Source organism: Girardinichthys multiradiatus, chromosome 21, assembly GCF_021462225.1.
Source record: "Girardinichthys multiradiatus isolate DD_20200921_A chromosome 21, DD_fGirMul_XY1, whole genome shotgun sequence".
NCBI classification, from domain to species: domain Eukaryota; kingdom Metazoa; phylum Chordata; class Actinopteri; order Cyprinodontiformes; family Goodeidae; genus Girardinichthys; species Girardinichthys multiradiatus.
The window spans coordinates 4399362-4416210 of record NC_061813.1 but is presented as its reverse complement, the minus strand read 5'-3'; the positions used below and the strand labels follow the sequence as shown (position 1 = coordinate 4416210).

Below are 16849 nucleotides of genomic sequence, written 5' to 3'. Positions count from 1 at the left end.
CCACACACAATACTTAGCCTCATTTTGACTTGTTTTAAGGACATTACATCAAAGTTGGATCAGCCTCTAGTGTGTTTTTCCACTTTAATTTTGTGTGTGACTCCAAATCCAGGCCTCTATTGGTTAATACATTTGATTTCCATTGATGATTTTTGTGGGATTTTGTTGTCAGCATTTTCAACTTTGTACAGAACAAAGTATTCAATGAGAATATTTCATTCATTCAGATCTAGGATGTGTTATTTGAGTGTTCCCTTTATTTTTTTGAGCAGTATTTCTGACCATTGGAGACTGAATAGGTGTTTTTAAATGAAATGTTAGAATCGTGCTGGTGATGAAACTTTGTTTTAAAAGGGAAAGACCTCAATCAGGTTTGCTCCAGCTTTGCTTATTTTCTAACACTGCAGATCATTTAGGAACAGCTTCATGTCAAAGATTATTCTGCCTTTTTTCCTCCAGTCATTCTTTGTGGATCACAACAGCCGAGCCACAACCTTTATCGACCCTCGGATCCCATTGCAGGACGGCCGACTGCCAGGCCACCTTGCTCACAGACAGCACCTGCAGAGACTCCGAAGCTACAGCGCTGGAGAGGTACTTACAGCAACCAGTCCTGCTCATCACTCCTTTTATTTTGGAATCGTTCTGCTAGAAAGTTTCCATCCATCTCTTTTTCAACAGGTTATATGCTAAGTTTGTACTTTTTCTGATTTATTTGAGTTGTTGTTTTCGCTGTGGGAAATGGTTATATGACATACAGGGGTTGGACAATGAAACTGAAACACCTGTCATTTTAGTGTGGGAGGTTTCATGGCTAAATTGGACCAGCCTGGTAGCCAGTCTTCATTGATTGCACATTGCACTAGTAAGAGTGTGAAGGTTCAATTATCAGGGTAAGAGCACAGTTTTGCTCAAAATATTGAAATGCACAAAACATTATGGGTGACATACCAGAGTTCAAAAGAGGACAAATTGTTGGTGCACGTCTTGCTGGCGCATCTGTGACCAAGACAGCAAGTCTTTGTGATGTATCAAGAGCCACGGTATCCAGGGTAATGTCAGCATACCACCAAGAAGGATGAACCACATCCAACAGGACTAACTGTGGACGCAAGAGGAAGCTGTCTGAAAGGGATGTTCACGTGCTAACCCGGATTGTATCCAAAAAACATAAAACCACGGCTGCCCAAATCATGGCAGAATTAAATGTGCACCTCAACTCTCCTGTTTCCACCAGAACTGTCTGTCAGGAGCTCCACAGGGTCAATATACACGGCCGGCCTGCTATAGCCAAACCTTTGGTCAGTCATGACAATGCCAAAAGTTTCAATCGTGCAAGGAGCGCAAATCCTGGGCTGTGTGAAACATGTATTGTTCTCTGATGAGTCCACCTTTACTGTTTTCCTCACATCCAGGGGAGTTACGGTGTGGAGAAGTCCCAAAGAAGCGTACCACCCAGACTGTTGCATGCCCAGAGTGAAGCATGGGGGTGGATCAGTGATGGTTTGGGGGACCATATCATGACATTCCCTTGGCCCAATACTTGTGCTAGATGGGCGCGTCACTGCCAAGGACTACCGAACCATTCTTGAGGACCATGTGCATCCATTCAAACATTGTATCCTAAAGGCGGTGCCATGTATCAGGATGACAATGCACCAATACACACAGCAAGACTGGTGAAAGATTGGTTTGTTGAACATGAAAGTGAAGTTGAACATCTCCCATGGCCTGCACAGTCACCAGATCTAAATATTATTGAGCCACTTTGGGGTGTGTTGGAGGAGCGAATCAGGAAACGTTTTCCTCCACCTGTATCACGTAGTGACCTGGCCACTATCCTGCAAGAAGAATGGCTTAAAATCCCTCTGACCACTGTGCAGGACTTGTATATGTCATTCCCAAGATGAATTGACGCTGTATTGGCCGTAAAAGGAGGCTCTACACCATACTAATAAATTATTGTGGTCTAAAACCAGGTGTTTCAGTTTCATTGTCCAACCCCTGTACTTTCATTGTTAAAGGCCTTATTGTGGATGTTGTCTAACCCATACACTGTCATATATGTGCATAGAGTCATCTAAATGTGTAATCAAGTGGTGCTGAAGGTTTAGGAATGGATTTAAATTAACTGCTGGTAGATTCTCTTTTTCATCATAACAAGATTTATTTGACAAGATTTGTTGGTTTAAAGAATTATGAAGACAACGGGGAAGTCCAAGGAAAATCTTTTGGAGCCAAACAGCTGCTGAATCCAAGATCATTAGCTAAAAGAACTGCAATAAAGTAGGTCTAGAAGAAGATGTTCAAGAACAAAATTTGAATCACCTAGAGTCAAATCTTCAATGAACTGGAATCTGCCCACATGGTAGAGCCAAATACCTTCTGGGGGAACTTTTCATGGTCAGATGAGACAAAGGTTGAGGTTTTTGGCCACAATGACAAGAATAATGTCCTGTTTGCACCTCCATTTCTGCTACCTGTATGACCCCTTCTCTTTTCCAATGGTTATAATCAGTCTGACAGAGAGAGGTATCCCAATCCTTGTGGTTTTTAGTATAACAATGACCATCAGTGGGACCCTTTGTGGGGTTCCTTGAGACGACATTGTTGTAAATAAGTGCCGTTTAACTAAATAATCTGAACTGAAACTATCTGTGTAGTTATGCTGCTATAGGCTGAGGCTGCTGGAGGACATAACGACCACTTTCACCCTCTTCGCTACATTCTCACACTACTCTCCAATTTTGCATTGTTTGCTGTCATTTCAGCTTTTAACCTTGTTCTCTCTTTTCACTTTCTAGAAGCTACACCTGGCCTGGCTCTGTGTCTGCCTGTGACACCTTTCTGGAGAGGGGAATCGTCCGAGCTTCTGCTGGCAACAACTTAATGCTCACCCTCTACCGATGATCCACATAGCCCTGACTTTTAGTGTTTAACCCTTTCTCTCTCCTAGACATGGAAATTGACTGAGCTTAACTGTAACAAACTCTATGTGCTCTCTTTCAGACTCTAACCTTGAAAACTGGCTCAGAGTTTATCTGTTCTTTCTTTCTAGGTGAAACGACTAAAGGAGCTACATCCATTAACATTTACTTTTCCTTCCCATAGAAAGTACTCCTGGATCAGTGCTTCTGTATTCTTTTTGTGTCTCTGCTCTGTTCTCTCAAACCCCCAGTCGGTCGTGGCAGATGGCCGCTCACACTGAGCCTGGTTCTGCTGGAGGTTTCTTCCTGTTAAAAGGGAGTTTTTCCTCTCCGCTACCGCTACATGCATGCTCAGTATGAGGGATTGCTACAAAGTCAACGCCAGTGACTGTCCACTGTCTCTACATGCTCATCCGGGAGGAGTGAATGCTGCAAGTCACTGAGTGGATGCAATCTGCTGGGTTTCCTTAGATAGAAAAACTTTTTATCCAATTTGAATAAAAAGCTAACTCCGACTGCACTGTTCAATGGTTAGGATTAATTGGAATGTATGTACCTGACTGTTGTGAAGTGCCTTGAGACAACATGTGTTGTGAATTGGCGCTATATAAATAAAACTGAATTGAATTGAATAATGTTTGAAATATTTAATACTAATAGCACAGTCCCAACTGACACGCATGGTGGTGGGAGCATAATGCTGTGGGTTTATTGCTCCCTAGTGCATTCCAAAAGGTTAAGGGGAAAATCAAGGATTAACTCCAAATTCTTCGACTGAACCTCAGATCCACACTTAGATGGTTTAAATGTAGACATAACTGGGAGTTCTAGCGGGAAAAAAGCCTTCCAGTGTTTTTGTTTGTGATGTTCAATAAACACTTTTGCTTGTATGTTATGCTAATGACCTGCAGCCAGCTAAATGTTATCTAGCTGTAACTAAATAGTTTTTGCCCAACAAATGTGAAGGAATATGATGCCCAGAGGCAAACCTATGGCTGTCAGCCTGTCAGTGAGCAGTGTGTCTTGTCTGTGTGTGTACTCAGGCCTCTGAAGTGTCCAGGAGTCGTGGGGCTTCTCTGATGGCCCGGCCCGGTAACAGCCTGATAGCAGCCATACGCAGCCACCATCAAACTGACCCACAGCAGCTGACTCCTCTCTGTAAGCGCTGACATAACATTTTGCTGGGGAACAACTGCATATGATACATGCAGTGCTGTGAAAACATATCTACCCCTCACAGAGTTCCTTTGTATTTGCTTATTTCACACTTAATGTTTCAAATCATCAGATTTTTAACATCCAACAATGAAAACCTACAATTAGGTTTTTTTGTCCGTTCTTCTCCTCAAGGTCTTCTCACTAAGAATTACCTACAAACAAACTATTTACATTCTGTAGCACTATAAGGGTACCCCCAAACCCAAAATTATTCTACAAAATCTTATCTCAATGGCAAAATAAAATGCATCCAATTTTTCCAATACTTATTAAATATGCCAGATTCTAATCTGATGGAAAAGGTCAGCCTCTCCATCGTATTGGACTCCAGCTTCCACGAATCACTGAGGACAGAGAGGCAAGTTAGTGGCTGAATAAAACTCAGGACTAGAACAGAGTTAAGTAAAGCCACTAACCTTCTCAGTCTGATAAAGAGGAGCAGAACCCAGAAGATGTGATCCAGAACCTCAGGGGAATCAGCTGAAGCTGTGGCTGGAACACAGAGAGCTGTGATTGTCCTCTTGATAATGAATCCAGGCAGGCTTGAAAACCGGACAGGCTCAGGTTGCATAAACCAGGGGCTTGGCTGGGGCGTAAATCCGTGGACAGAAACAGGGTCGAGATCCAGGGCTAGAGACGTCAGACAAGGAGCAGGCAGAGGCATGAAACCAGAGGCAGAAAACAGAGCCGAAATCCAAAATCCAATCCGTCAGACAAGGAGCAGGCAAGAGGGAATAATCCGTAAGGCAAGGCAAGGTCACGGAACAAGATCAGTCAGGAAGAAACGCTGGATAACTACTCACAAATGTTTTCAAAAATCTGGCACCATCTGTCTGTCTGAGGGCTGTATATAACAGCAGTGAAACAGGACCGTAGACCTCCCAGTCCACCAGATAACGGATGCCACGACCCTGACGTCTGGACCGGATGATTCACCGGACAGTGTAGACTGGGCCATCAGCGAGAAGACGGGCGGGTGGAGGGGACCCGGAGGTGGGCCCGAGACGTAAAAACACATAGGCCTTGATCTGGAACACGTGGAAGGTAGGGTGAACTCTCATGGTGCGAGGCAGACGTAAGAAAACCGCAACAGGATTGATGATCTTGGATATGGGAAAAGGTCCCACAAAATGAGGTGCCAGCTTACAGGAGACAACCAGAAGTGGGAGGTCCTTGGTGGACAGCCAGACCTTCTGTCCCACCTGGTAGCTTGGAGCAGGGACTCTTTGACGCTTTGCTGTGCGTGTCTGCACCTCCGACATCTTGATCATGGACCTTCTTGCCTTTTTCCAGATGTGCTGACATCTTAGGGTCCCGGCCTGAGGAGAGGGAACCTCATCTTCTCTCTCCTGGACTGTGAACATGGGTGGCTGAAAACCAAACACAACTTGGAAAGGGGATAACCCCGTAGCACTAGACGGGAGGGTGTTGGCCGCATATTCAACCCAGAGTAAATTTTGAGACCATTGTTGGGATCATGATTATTGATTAACTAATATTTATCAATAATTATAATTGAAAATCATAATTTGACAAAGTAAATTTCTTAACCAAAAACCCTTATTTATGAATCGAAATCAGAGATGTCCTCTGGGATTGTAATTGTGACTCAAAGCCCTTGATAATTACAATTAGTAAATTCTCGGTAATAGTTGATAACTATTTACTAGATGTCACTGTTTAATCAACCGTTTCTGCCGAAACGTGGGCAACTTTGACCTTATTTTGACTGACAAATCACTCCTGGACAAAATAAACACAAACGCCTTCTCTTTATCTATGTGAATATTTATTAAATCAACAGCCCTGATCCAATCTTCCAATTCAATAATCTTCACCTAATCAAACATGCAAAGTTCTACGCAAAAGGGGGTAAAATATCTAACTAAACAAAATAAAACAGACAGCAGTGGGTGTGTATGGAATCAAACCAGCAGTAATGACAGTTATGTCAAAATTACAAAAGAAACATGGTTGAGTGAAGCTCGGGGAGGCCACTCCCCAAAGTGTAGCTCAGCGGGACGTAGGCAGTCATTAACTTTCTCCAAGCATAGTTGTAAACCCAGAGGACAAAGGATAATAAAAGCTAGTAAAGCACGAAGTTGAAGACAAAGAAAATGGTTGATTTTCACCATAAGGTTATTATAGCAGTCCAGTTTCACAGCGCACCTGCACTCAGGTGTTTGCACAGTAAAAACACAACTTGTGGGACTTGGCGGCCTCCGAAATTCAACAGCGGTCAAGTTTCAAAAAAGAGGTTGCATGCACATACAATTCAGAACACATTAGACTATAAGTGGCGACTCTAAATCGCTCTAAAACCTACTCTAACCTACTCTATCCCACGCTATTTCTAATAAAGAAATAAAAATAAAAGGATGGATTTTACTTGATGTTGTCTCCTCTGAGCAGAGGGAGAGAGAAGGCGGGGGGGGGGGGGGGGGGGGTACGCGTGGATACTCAGCAAAGCAGTCCATTTTTCGTCCATGTGGCCTCCTTGGCAGAAAGGTGAAAAACATGACGGACCGTCACTAGTTGACTGGAACAAATAAAACAAGGAGGAAAAATTGCGTCTCCTTGAAAACTGCGTGGTTTTTTTGGTTATGTGTTAAACCTACGTCTTCGATCGGTAAAGTTGAAAACTTACAAGCCTTCTTATTCCTGTAAGCATAATTCACTTAGTTTTCTCGTTGGCCAACGGTGACAATAAATGAAAGTCCACACGGAATTCCTTCTCCAGAATTGATGCTCCAGTTGCGTGATAACCGCGTCTCGGTTTCAGCTGGAAAGGCAATGGTGGGCTGTCTCATACTCTGTTATATAGTTGACTGTGGCATCAGAGCTGCGACGCCTCATCCTATCAGCCGCAGTGCCCGCTGGGATTATACTGGGATACAAAATGGCCGATGACGTCGGAAGGCCTGGTGGTGTCCAGCAACGTGCAAATGGTCCAATATTCAGCAAACAATTGGTCCAACACCATTTTGTTGCGTCTGACTCACATAGTGCGTGAAGTCTAGTCTCCACCTCCTGGTTGGCCCTCTCAGTTTGTCCATCTGACTGTGGGCGAAATTCTGAGGATAAACTGACTGTAATCCCCAGCAAGGAACAAAACTCTCCTTAGAAACGTGACATGAACTGGGGCCCTCTGTCCGAGAGAATGTCTGTGGGTATGCCGTGAAGGCGAAAAACCTCACGTGCCAGAATGTCCCCCATTTCCTTGGCTGAAGGGAACTTCTTGAGAGGGACAAGGTGAACCATCTTTGAAAACCTGTCGACAGTTAGCAGAACTGTGAAGGCATTTGATACTGGCAAACTTGTCACAAAATCCATGGCGACGTGGGACCAGGGACGAGGAGGAATAGGCAGTGGATATAAGAGTCCAGCAGGAGGGCGACGAGAAGACTTGGCTTTGGAACATTGAGTACAGGCTGTGACGTAATCTGTGACATCTTTGACTAGAGATGGCCACCAAAACTGAGTCCGGACCATCTGCAACGTCCTGCTGATACCAGGATGACAGAAGAGACATGAATTATGACATGAATCTAGTACCTTAGGTACAAGGCGATCCGGAACAAAACACCAGTCAGGTGGGCATGAAGCTGGGACAGGGAGATCTTTGGTGGCGTCTTTGATTTCTCCTTCCAGTTCCAGCATTGTGACTGAGAGTCTCACTGATTCCAGGAGAATGAACTCGTCCTTCCCAGTGGTCTGTGGTTCTGTGGGTTCCTGAATTCTGGACAGGGCGTTAGGTTTGCCATTCTTGACTCTAGGTCTGAAAGATAAGGAAAAGTTGAACCTTCCAAAGAAGAGAGCCCACCTTACCTGCCTGGGATTAAGGCGCTTTGCTGATCTCAGGTACTCCAGGTTTTTATGGTCTGTCCAAACAAGAAAAGGTTCTTTAGCCCCCTCTAGCCAATGCCTCCACTCTTTGAGAGCCAACTTGACAGCTAGAAGTTCTCGGTCCCCCACATCATAATTGCATTCAGCTTGAGACAAGGTCCTGAAAAGAAGGCACATGGGTGAATACGATCATCAAAATTTATTTGGCTTAGAACAGCTCCAACCCCAGCGTTTGAGGTGTCAACCTCCACTATGAACTGCTTGTCGGGGTTAGGGGACCGTAGAACAGGAGCTGACGTGAACAGGTTCTTGAGCTTGACGAAGGCTATTTCTGCCACATCGTTCCATACAAACTTGACTTTGTATGACGTGAGAGCGATGAGAAGGGCTGCAACAAGGCTGTAATTTCTTATGAAATGTCTATAGAAGTTAGCAAACCCCAGAAATCTTTGAAGCTACCTACGGTCGGTAGGAGATGGCCACTCCAAGACCGCCTTGACCTTGGAAGGATCCACAATGACTTGGTCAGGAGAAATTATTAAGTCTAAAAAAGATGTGGTTGTGGTGTGAAACTCGCATTTCTCAGCTTTGACAAAAAGGTGGTTCTGAAGGAGGCGAAGGAGGACAGCCCGGACATGATTTCTGTGGGTTTCTAGGTCCTGGGAATAAATCAGAATGTCATCAAGGTATACGAAAACAAACTGACCGACCATGTCCCTCAGTACATCATTAACTAGGGCCTGAAAAACTGCTGGAGCATTGGTTAACCCAAAAGGCATCACCCAGTACTTGTAGTGACCTTTGGGAGTGTTAAATGCTGTCTTCCACTCGTCACCTTCCTTGATGCGGACCAGGTGATAAGCGTTTCTCAGATCCAACTTGGTAAATATCTTGGCTCCTTGAATTAGGCCAAAAGCAGTGTTCATGAGAGGTAGAGGGTAACGGTTTTTAATGGTCATGTCATTCAAACCCCTGTAGTCTATGCATTCTCAGGGACCCATCCTTCTTACCCACAAAGAAGAAGCCTCCCCTGCTGGTGAAGAAGAAGGTCGAATAATTCCTGCCTTTAGTGAATCTTCATCATAGTTTTTCATGGCTTGGTTCTCTGGTCCTCACAATGAATACAATCGACCCCTAGGGGGAAATGCGCCTGTTAGAAGATCTATTGCACAGTCATAGGGTCTGTGAGGAGGAAGTGCTATGGCCTTGGACTTGTTGAAAACCTCCTTCAAAGCATGATATTCATGAGGCACTTTAGATAAATCGGGGTATGTTTCCTCAATGTCATTCTCTGGTACATTGTCTGTGATAGCAGAGGAAAGACATGTGGCCGAGCAGGACCTTGCCCAGCCCAAAATCTCTTGGGCTTGCCAGTCCATGTGAGGGTTGTGTTTTTGTAACCAGGAGGCCCTAAGAACAATGGGTAACTTTGGAGAATTGATGATCCTGAACGTGACTTCGTCCTGATGATTGCCCCCCAGTGTGAGTTTTATTACCTCTGTTATATAGTATGAACTGTTGATGCTGTGGCCATCCAACGCCAGAACATTCTGGGTATCAGATGTGGGAATGAGCTTGATGTCAAGGTCTCTGGCGAATGACTCATCCATAAACTCTGTGTCTGCCCCTGAATCAATAAACACAGACACTTGATGAGTTGTAGAAGACACTTGAATAGTTGTGGGAAAAGAGCACGAGGAGACAGACAGCTCTGCCTTCACCATATTTCCTCCAACATCTTGTATCTTGGTATTTTCTTTGTGCTGGTGTAATGAAATATCTTACAATATTCTTCCAGCCAAACTCTCTCCATGAGAGGGAACAAGATGTTTTCCACTGTTGCCTCCCAATTCTCCTTTAAAAGCCTCCAGTTAGCTTCTTTTTCCCATTTCACTTTTATGTATATTGTGTTGCTTCCTTTCAAATTTTCCAAACCTGTATATAATTTGGAAATTATTTTTTCCCCCACATTTGATTCATTTGCTAGCATAGACATCTTAATTATCCCAGATTCCAGCTCAACTAAATTAATCTTTTTTAATAGTTCCTCCATATAGTGCCTTAATTGTAAGTACCTGAAGAAGTCTTTATTATTTAAACCATATTTGTTCTTCATTTCCTCAAAGCTTCGTACAGTATTTTTCTTAACCACCTCCCCAAATATCCTCTGAGCCTTTTCCCATTTACTAAATGTTTTGTCTGATACATTAGGTTTGAAATCTGATTCATGTGCAATCCAACTCAGTACTCTACTTTGCTCTGTCAACCCATATTTTGATATAATGTCATTCCATATATCAAGAGAAAAGCCCAACCATGGATTTGTCTCCTCCCCAAGGTGTATTTGCTATCATTTATAATGGGTTGTAGTGGTATCATGGGTGACATAGCACATTCTATGTCTTTCCATTTTGCTGAAAATGATAGATTGCATACGTTAAGGAGTGGGTTTAGCTGAGCCGCTAAATAATAGCTTTCCAGGCAGGATAGGGCTAACCCCCCTCTATCCTTGGGTAACTGCAAGTTTCTAAATCTAATCCGTGGTCTCCTTCCTTGCCATATGTATCTCGAAATGATTTTATCCCATTCTGCAAATTCTTTGACTGTCACTTCAACAGGGAGAGTTGAGAATAAATACAGTAATCTTGGTAAGACATTAGTTTTAATCATTTCCACTCTTGATGTTAAACTTATAAGGAGACTAAACTCCACCTTCCCATATCCGAAGTTATTCTAGACAATAAAGGGCCGTAGTTTATAGATTTTAATTAATATATGGCTGGAGACAAAACTACTCCGAGGTAACTCAGAGATTTTGAATCCCATTTCCAATTATATATTTTTTTAATCACATAATCCGGTGAGTAATTAAAGGAGAGAACTTGGGTTTTCTTTGCATTTAATTTGTATCCCGACAGCAAACCAAACTCATCCATTGTATTCATTAATGCTGGAAGTGACCCAGCTGGTTGTGATAAGTAAATTCATACATCATCTGCAAATAATGCTATCTTCTGTTCCCCTCCCTCCATGTGTATTCCCTTTATATTTTCATTCTGTTTTATCCATTGGCTGAGAGGTTCCAGATATATTACAAAAAGTGGGCTAATGGCGCAGCCTTGGCGGCAACCTTGTTAGAACGTAAAAGCATTTGAAAGATTCCCATTAACTTTGATCCTAGCTGTGGGTTGATAATATAACGATTGTATAGTTTTGATAAATGTTTTGTTAAAGCCAAATTGTTCTAACACCTTATATAAGAAGTTCCACCTGAAAGAGTCAAAGGCTTTTTCTGCATCCAATCCCAATATTACAGCTTCTGTTCCTCTTTTAATAATATTATGCATTACAAGCAGTGTGCGCCTAATATTATCTTGTCTCTCTCTGTTTTATGAAACCTGTTTGGTCCGAATCAATTATGTCCAGCAGAATCAGTTCTAGACGCCTGGCCATAATTGCAGTAAATAATCTATAGTCTAAATTTAGGACACTAACTGGTCTATAATTGGCATAGTCCAATTTATCCTTCCCTTCCTTAGGGATAACAGCAATGAAAGCCTCCCTCCAGAATCTTGGTGTTTCTCCTTCTCTTAATACCCAGTAAAATGTGTTTTTAAAATGTGGTTTTCTCAACAATTTCTAAAATTCTGAAGTGTAACCATCTGTTCCCGGAGCCTTATTTGTTTTTAATTTTGAGATTTCTGAGTTTATTTCTTCTTCTGTAATTTCCTTTGTCAATATTCTATTTTGATCTTCTGTTAGCCTTGGTAAATTTAAAGATTCCAGTAAGGCATGTATTTGATTCTTATTATTAATTTCTACTTGCAAATATAATGTTTTGTAATATTTTTCAAAACAATTCTGGATCTCTTCTGTCTTACATTTTATCACATTAGAGGAATCCCTGATTTTGTAAATATTATTATTTGCCATTTGCTTTTTCATTCTATATGCTAGCAATTTAGCTGACTTACTTCCTCCATCATAATACCTTCGTTTTGTGTACAAAAGGTTTTTTTTTTTATCTCCTCTTCTAATATGCAGTTTATCTCTGATTTTATTCTTTTGATTTCTTGGGATTTTTCCTCCTCCAATGAAAAATGTTCATGTTGGTTTTCTAGTTCTTTTAGATCTAACTGTAGTTTTCTAAGTTTACCCTGTTTTTGTTTTTTTAAATATGCCAATTTGGCAATTAGCTTACCTCGGATTACTGCCTTACACGCATCCCACAGTGTGGATGGAGAAACCTCACCATTATTATTCTCCCTTACATACATATTGATTTATTTTGTAAGTTCATCTTTCATATTTCCCTTTAATAAGTTTGCATTAAGCCTCCACATTGTTGTTTTGGTTTCCTTTGACAATTCCAAGGTAATATAAACTGGACTATGATCCGATATATCCCTTACCCCAATATCACAATTTTCTATTCTGTATCTACCCTTATTATACATAAGGAAATAGTCAAGTCTTGAATACACCGAGTGAGGCGATGAGAAATATGTGTAGTTTCTGCCTGGTGGATTTAGCTCCCTCCATACATCCATTATTCCGAGCTCTGCCATTAATTCTTTACATTTTTTACTAATTGCAGATTTTTGCTTCCTGCTGTCAGAACAAATCCATTTGTGGGTTCAATTTGAGGTTTAAATCTCCTCCACATATCACAATGCCTTCTCCCACAAATGTCATTAAATCAAACATTTTTCTATAAAATAGCCAGTCAGAGCCTGGGGAGGCATATATGTTCATGATCGTAACCAGCTCTCCTTCTAATCTCCCCTTAATCAACACATATCTCCCTTCCTTATCTAGTTTTTCTGAAAGCTTCTGAAATAAGGATCTCCCTGATATAAGGATAGCAACTCCTCTCCTATGGCCTGTTCTGTATGATGAGGAAAATACTTGATTAAACCCATTTATCTTAAGCTTATCATGTCCCCTCTGTCAGATGAGTCTCCTGCAACAATGCCACTCCCAGCCCCTCCTTCCTCAATTTTCCTAATACTTTAGACCTTTTAATTGGGTGGAGCATCCCATTCACATTAAATGATGCTATCTTTACTACCCTTTTCTGTGTTGTCATTTACACCATGAAATTTCCTATTTTCCCCCAGTTCAACACCCAGAGAGACCCTTAGGCTACAGATAAACAAAATAATAACGAACGCAAAACAGAACAATTTTAGAATTTTCATTGACGAACCTGTGAATAACAAAGAAACATCCATGAATGAGGCCTGCGTTTTGACCCTTTTTAAGCCATAATGGAATATCTGCCCCAAGGGATGACCTCTCCCTGCCAGAGGGAGTGGGCCCTTTGTGTTGCAGTTAGCTTTGTCCATGTTCCTTCCACAGCTCCAATGTTCAGAGAAAAAAAAAAAAAGGGAGTGCCCCGACCCCTTTAAAATTTACATTAGGAAAATTCCCTTATTAAAATAAAAATTTGATCCGAGTAAAATTTATCAGTATGACAAATCCCACGTATCTCACCTTAAGGTTGAACAAAACTACCCAAAGAAATAAGCTACCTTAAATACCTCATTCTTAAAGACAGTGATCCTTAAATCCTATCCTGATTTTGCCTAAAACATTGCAGTCGTTGTTTGTAACCTTCTGCCCGTATCCCTGAGTGTCCGTCCCTTCTTGGCCCCGATGGTCTTCCACGTTAGGCGCCTGATCTTCTCAAAACTGTTCTCCGCCGGTCTGGTCACCGCCACCTGCAACCCTCGCTCCACCATATCTTTGGTCGTCTCCTCCGCCGTATTATAGACCCGCGTCTCTCCCTCGTAGAAAACGCACAGCCTCACCAGGAATGGCGTCTGGAACCGTATGTTCTTCTCCCGCAGAACTCTTTTTGCCTCCATGTATTCCTTCCGTTTCTTCAACACCTCTGGAGCATAATCATAATCCAGAAATACTTTCTTCTCCTCATACATGAATCCCTTCTTCTGCCATGCCTTCTATATAATCTCTTCTTTCACTCTGAAGCTCATAAACTTTACCACAATAGATCTCGGTGGCGAATCCGGGGAGGTACGCAGTGGTAGAGCTCAATGAGCTCTCTCTATCTGGAGGGGAAAGGACGGCGGCAGCTTCAGCTTCTCTCTCAAAAGTTTGCCTATAAATTCCGTCGTCGAACCGGCGCCATCCTCAACACCCTCCTTGAGTCCATGAATCCTAATATTCCCTCTCCTCAATCGCCCCTTTTGATCCACAAGTTGTATTTTGAACTGTTTCTGCAGCTCCAGGAGTTCAATTGTGGCATCCTCAATGTGCCGCAGACGCTCCTCCACTTCTTCTGTTCGCTTCTCTGCCCGTTTCAAAATTATTATTTTTTTTTACCGAACTTATTGTGACTGTTTTGTCAGAATAATCGGGCTTACAAAGAACTGGGTCGGGGAGCTCGCCTTCTAAGCTGCGGCCATGATGGGTTTCCCGGAAGTCTCCAAACTATCCTGAGTTTTATGTGAAATAACACATTTTTGTTTAAATTTCACCCGTCCTTATTACTGCCAGATGTATAGAATCATGATATCACTTAAAATAATGTATCTGACCACATGAAGTGGGCTAAAGGATCTAAAAAAGCGAAATATCATTCCTTGATTTAAATAAATTCCAGAAGAGATGAGAAACTATTTATCACTCTGGATAGAGTCATTTCTGAGGCTGTGGGACTCTAGAGAACCCCAATGAGATTATCATCCACAAGTGGAGAAACATGAAACAGTGGTGAAGCTTCCCAGGACTGGCTTGCCCACTACAATTACCACAATTACTAATTACTAAAAAGAGTGATTGCAACTAATCCAGGTTGTCACCGGACAACATCTAATACGGGCCTCACATGCCTCAGTTAGGGTTCATAATCCAACAATCAGAATGAGTCTGGTTAAAAATACCATCTACAGGTACTTTTCTACTGCAGGAACATTTTCAGGAACCATGATAGTTTTCTTGGGTATTTTATCTCCCCTCTGCGTTTCCAACGCTGGAACCATTCAGACATAAGCACATACATCCCTGCCCCCTGCTAGAGATGTAGGACTTCTTCGATCCTGAGGATACTAAACTGTCATGGAGTGGGTTTGGGTCGGATCAGTTTGCAGAGAAACACTCGGGAGCTATAAGGTAAGGTCTCGATCCATGTTTAATTTACCGATGCTCAGCAGTAGTGCAGGAAACAGTAAGCAAGATGAGCAGAACTTAAAGGAGCAGAAACTGGAGCTCAACAGGTTAGAAGAGAGAACAAAACATCGGGATAATAGAAGGAATAAACAAACATAACTACTAAACTCAAAGAAATAGAAACACCTAACTGAAAAAGTAAACAAACACAAAACCCAAAATGACATCACTCCCCCCACCCCCTTCAAGGTCGGATGCCAGACGAGCTCTGGACCTATGGAGCTCTGGAGGCTTAGCTTGAGGCAGTTCATCCCTGAACCCCTCTCGGAACTTGGGTGAGTGGCTGTTCAACCCTGAACCCCTCTTGGAACATGGGAACTTGGATGAGAAGCGGTTCGTCCTTGAACCCCTCTTGAAACTCTGGAACTTGGGATGGAGGCGGTTCCTCCTTGAACCCCTCTTGAAACCCTGGAAGTCAGGATGGAGGGGGTTCGTCCTTGAGCCCCTCTTGAAACTCTGGAACTCGGGATGGTGGCGGTTTGTCCTTGAACCCCTCTTGGAACTAGCTGAGGGTCTGTCATCTTGACTGCTAGCTGAGGCTCTGTAATCTGTCCGTCAGCCAGGACCCTGAAGACTTGGCTGCCAGCAGAAACACAGGAGACTTGGCTGCCGGCTGAAACTCAGGAAACTTGGCTCCTGGCTGAAACTCGGGAGACTTAAATTCGCTGACACACTGGGAAGCGGTGCGGGAACCTCTGACACTCTGGTAAGCGGTGCAGGAACCGCTGGAGTCCTGAAGAACAGCATAGGGCTCCAAAGATGCCGCAGGGGAACCCTGAGAAACTGCAGGTGAGACCAGAGAAGCTACTGGAAGGTGGAGAACTGTAGCTGGAACATCAAAAAATCCCTCCTTAGAGACTCCTCTTGAAGTGCCAGCAGCACAGATTCATAGTCCTGGGGGTTATTGGCCAGATGTTCTTCTGTCTCCAAACAGCGTGAATTGATGTAGGCTGCTTGGAGAGCAGCCATACCAGACTGCACCCATGCAGGAGCTGGTGGTGGCCAAGAAGAAAAGCCCGCAAGAAACTTAGCGGTGGCTGAAGCCCTTGCGGACATGGATGGCTTGGCTGAGGCCGCTGCAGGCATGGATGGGTGGTGATGATGGCGCCTATGGTGTAAGGGGAAAAACACTGGAGCAGGTTTACTCTGGGGAGCCGGAGAAGACTGGCAGCGAAGTGGGCCAGTACCAGGAAGGGGAATGGCCAACTTGCAACCCCAAAACTGCGACCGCAAGCTCTTCTCTGCTGCCTGGTCCTTTAGGTCGCCGCGTAGTCATGGAGTGGGTTTGGGTCGGACCAGTTTGCAGAGAGACACTCAGGAGCCATGAGGTAAGGTCTTGTTCCATGTTTTATTTGCCGATGCTCAGCAGTAGTGCAGGACACAGTAAGCAAGATGAGCAGAACCTACAGGAGCAGAAGGCAGGTTATTAGCAGGTAACTGGCTGGAGCTCGAAAGGAGGTTAGAATAGAGAACAAAACTAACATCGGGATAACAGAAGGAATAAACAAACATAACTACTAAAGCCAAAGAAATAGAAACACCTAACTGAAAAAGTAAACAAACACAAAACCCAAAATGATAGATCCGGACATAAACATTTCTCACTGGTTGAATATCCCCAGCATTTTATTTTAGTCATCACCAAGTTTATCCTCCCCTGCACT

The 16849-nt window shown here is 43.1% G+C and overlaps 1 protein-coding gene across 1 annotated transcript in view; it reads left to right on the top strand.

The window, feature by feature from the left end:
• The window catches only part of LOC124857913 (E3 ubiquitin-protein ligase HECW1), a 210636-nt gene that overhangs the window by 120460 nt on the left and 73327 nt on the right, over positions 1 to 16849 (top strand). Inside the window, exons 16-17 of the mRNA XM_047349491.1 lie at positions 460 to 594; positions 3971 to 4085. Of these exons, the coding sequence (XP_047205447.1) occupies positions 460 to 594; positions 3971 to 4085 (250 nt within the window). The remainder of the gene's footprint in view (positions 1 to 459; positions 595 to 3970; positions 4086 to 16849) is intronic.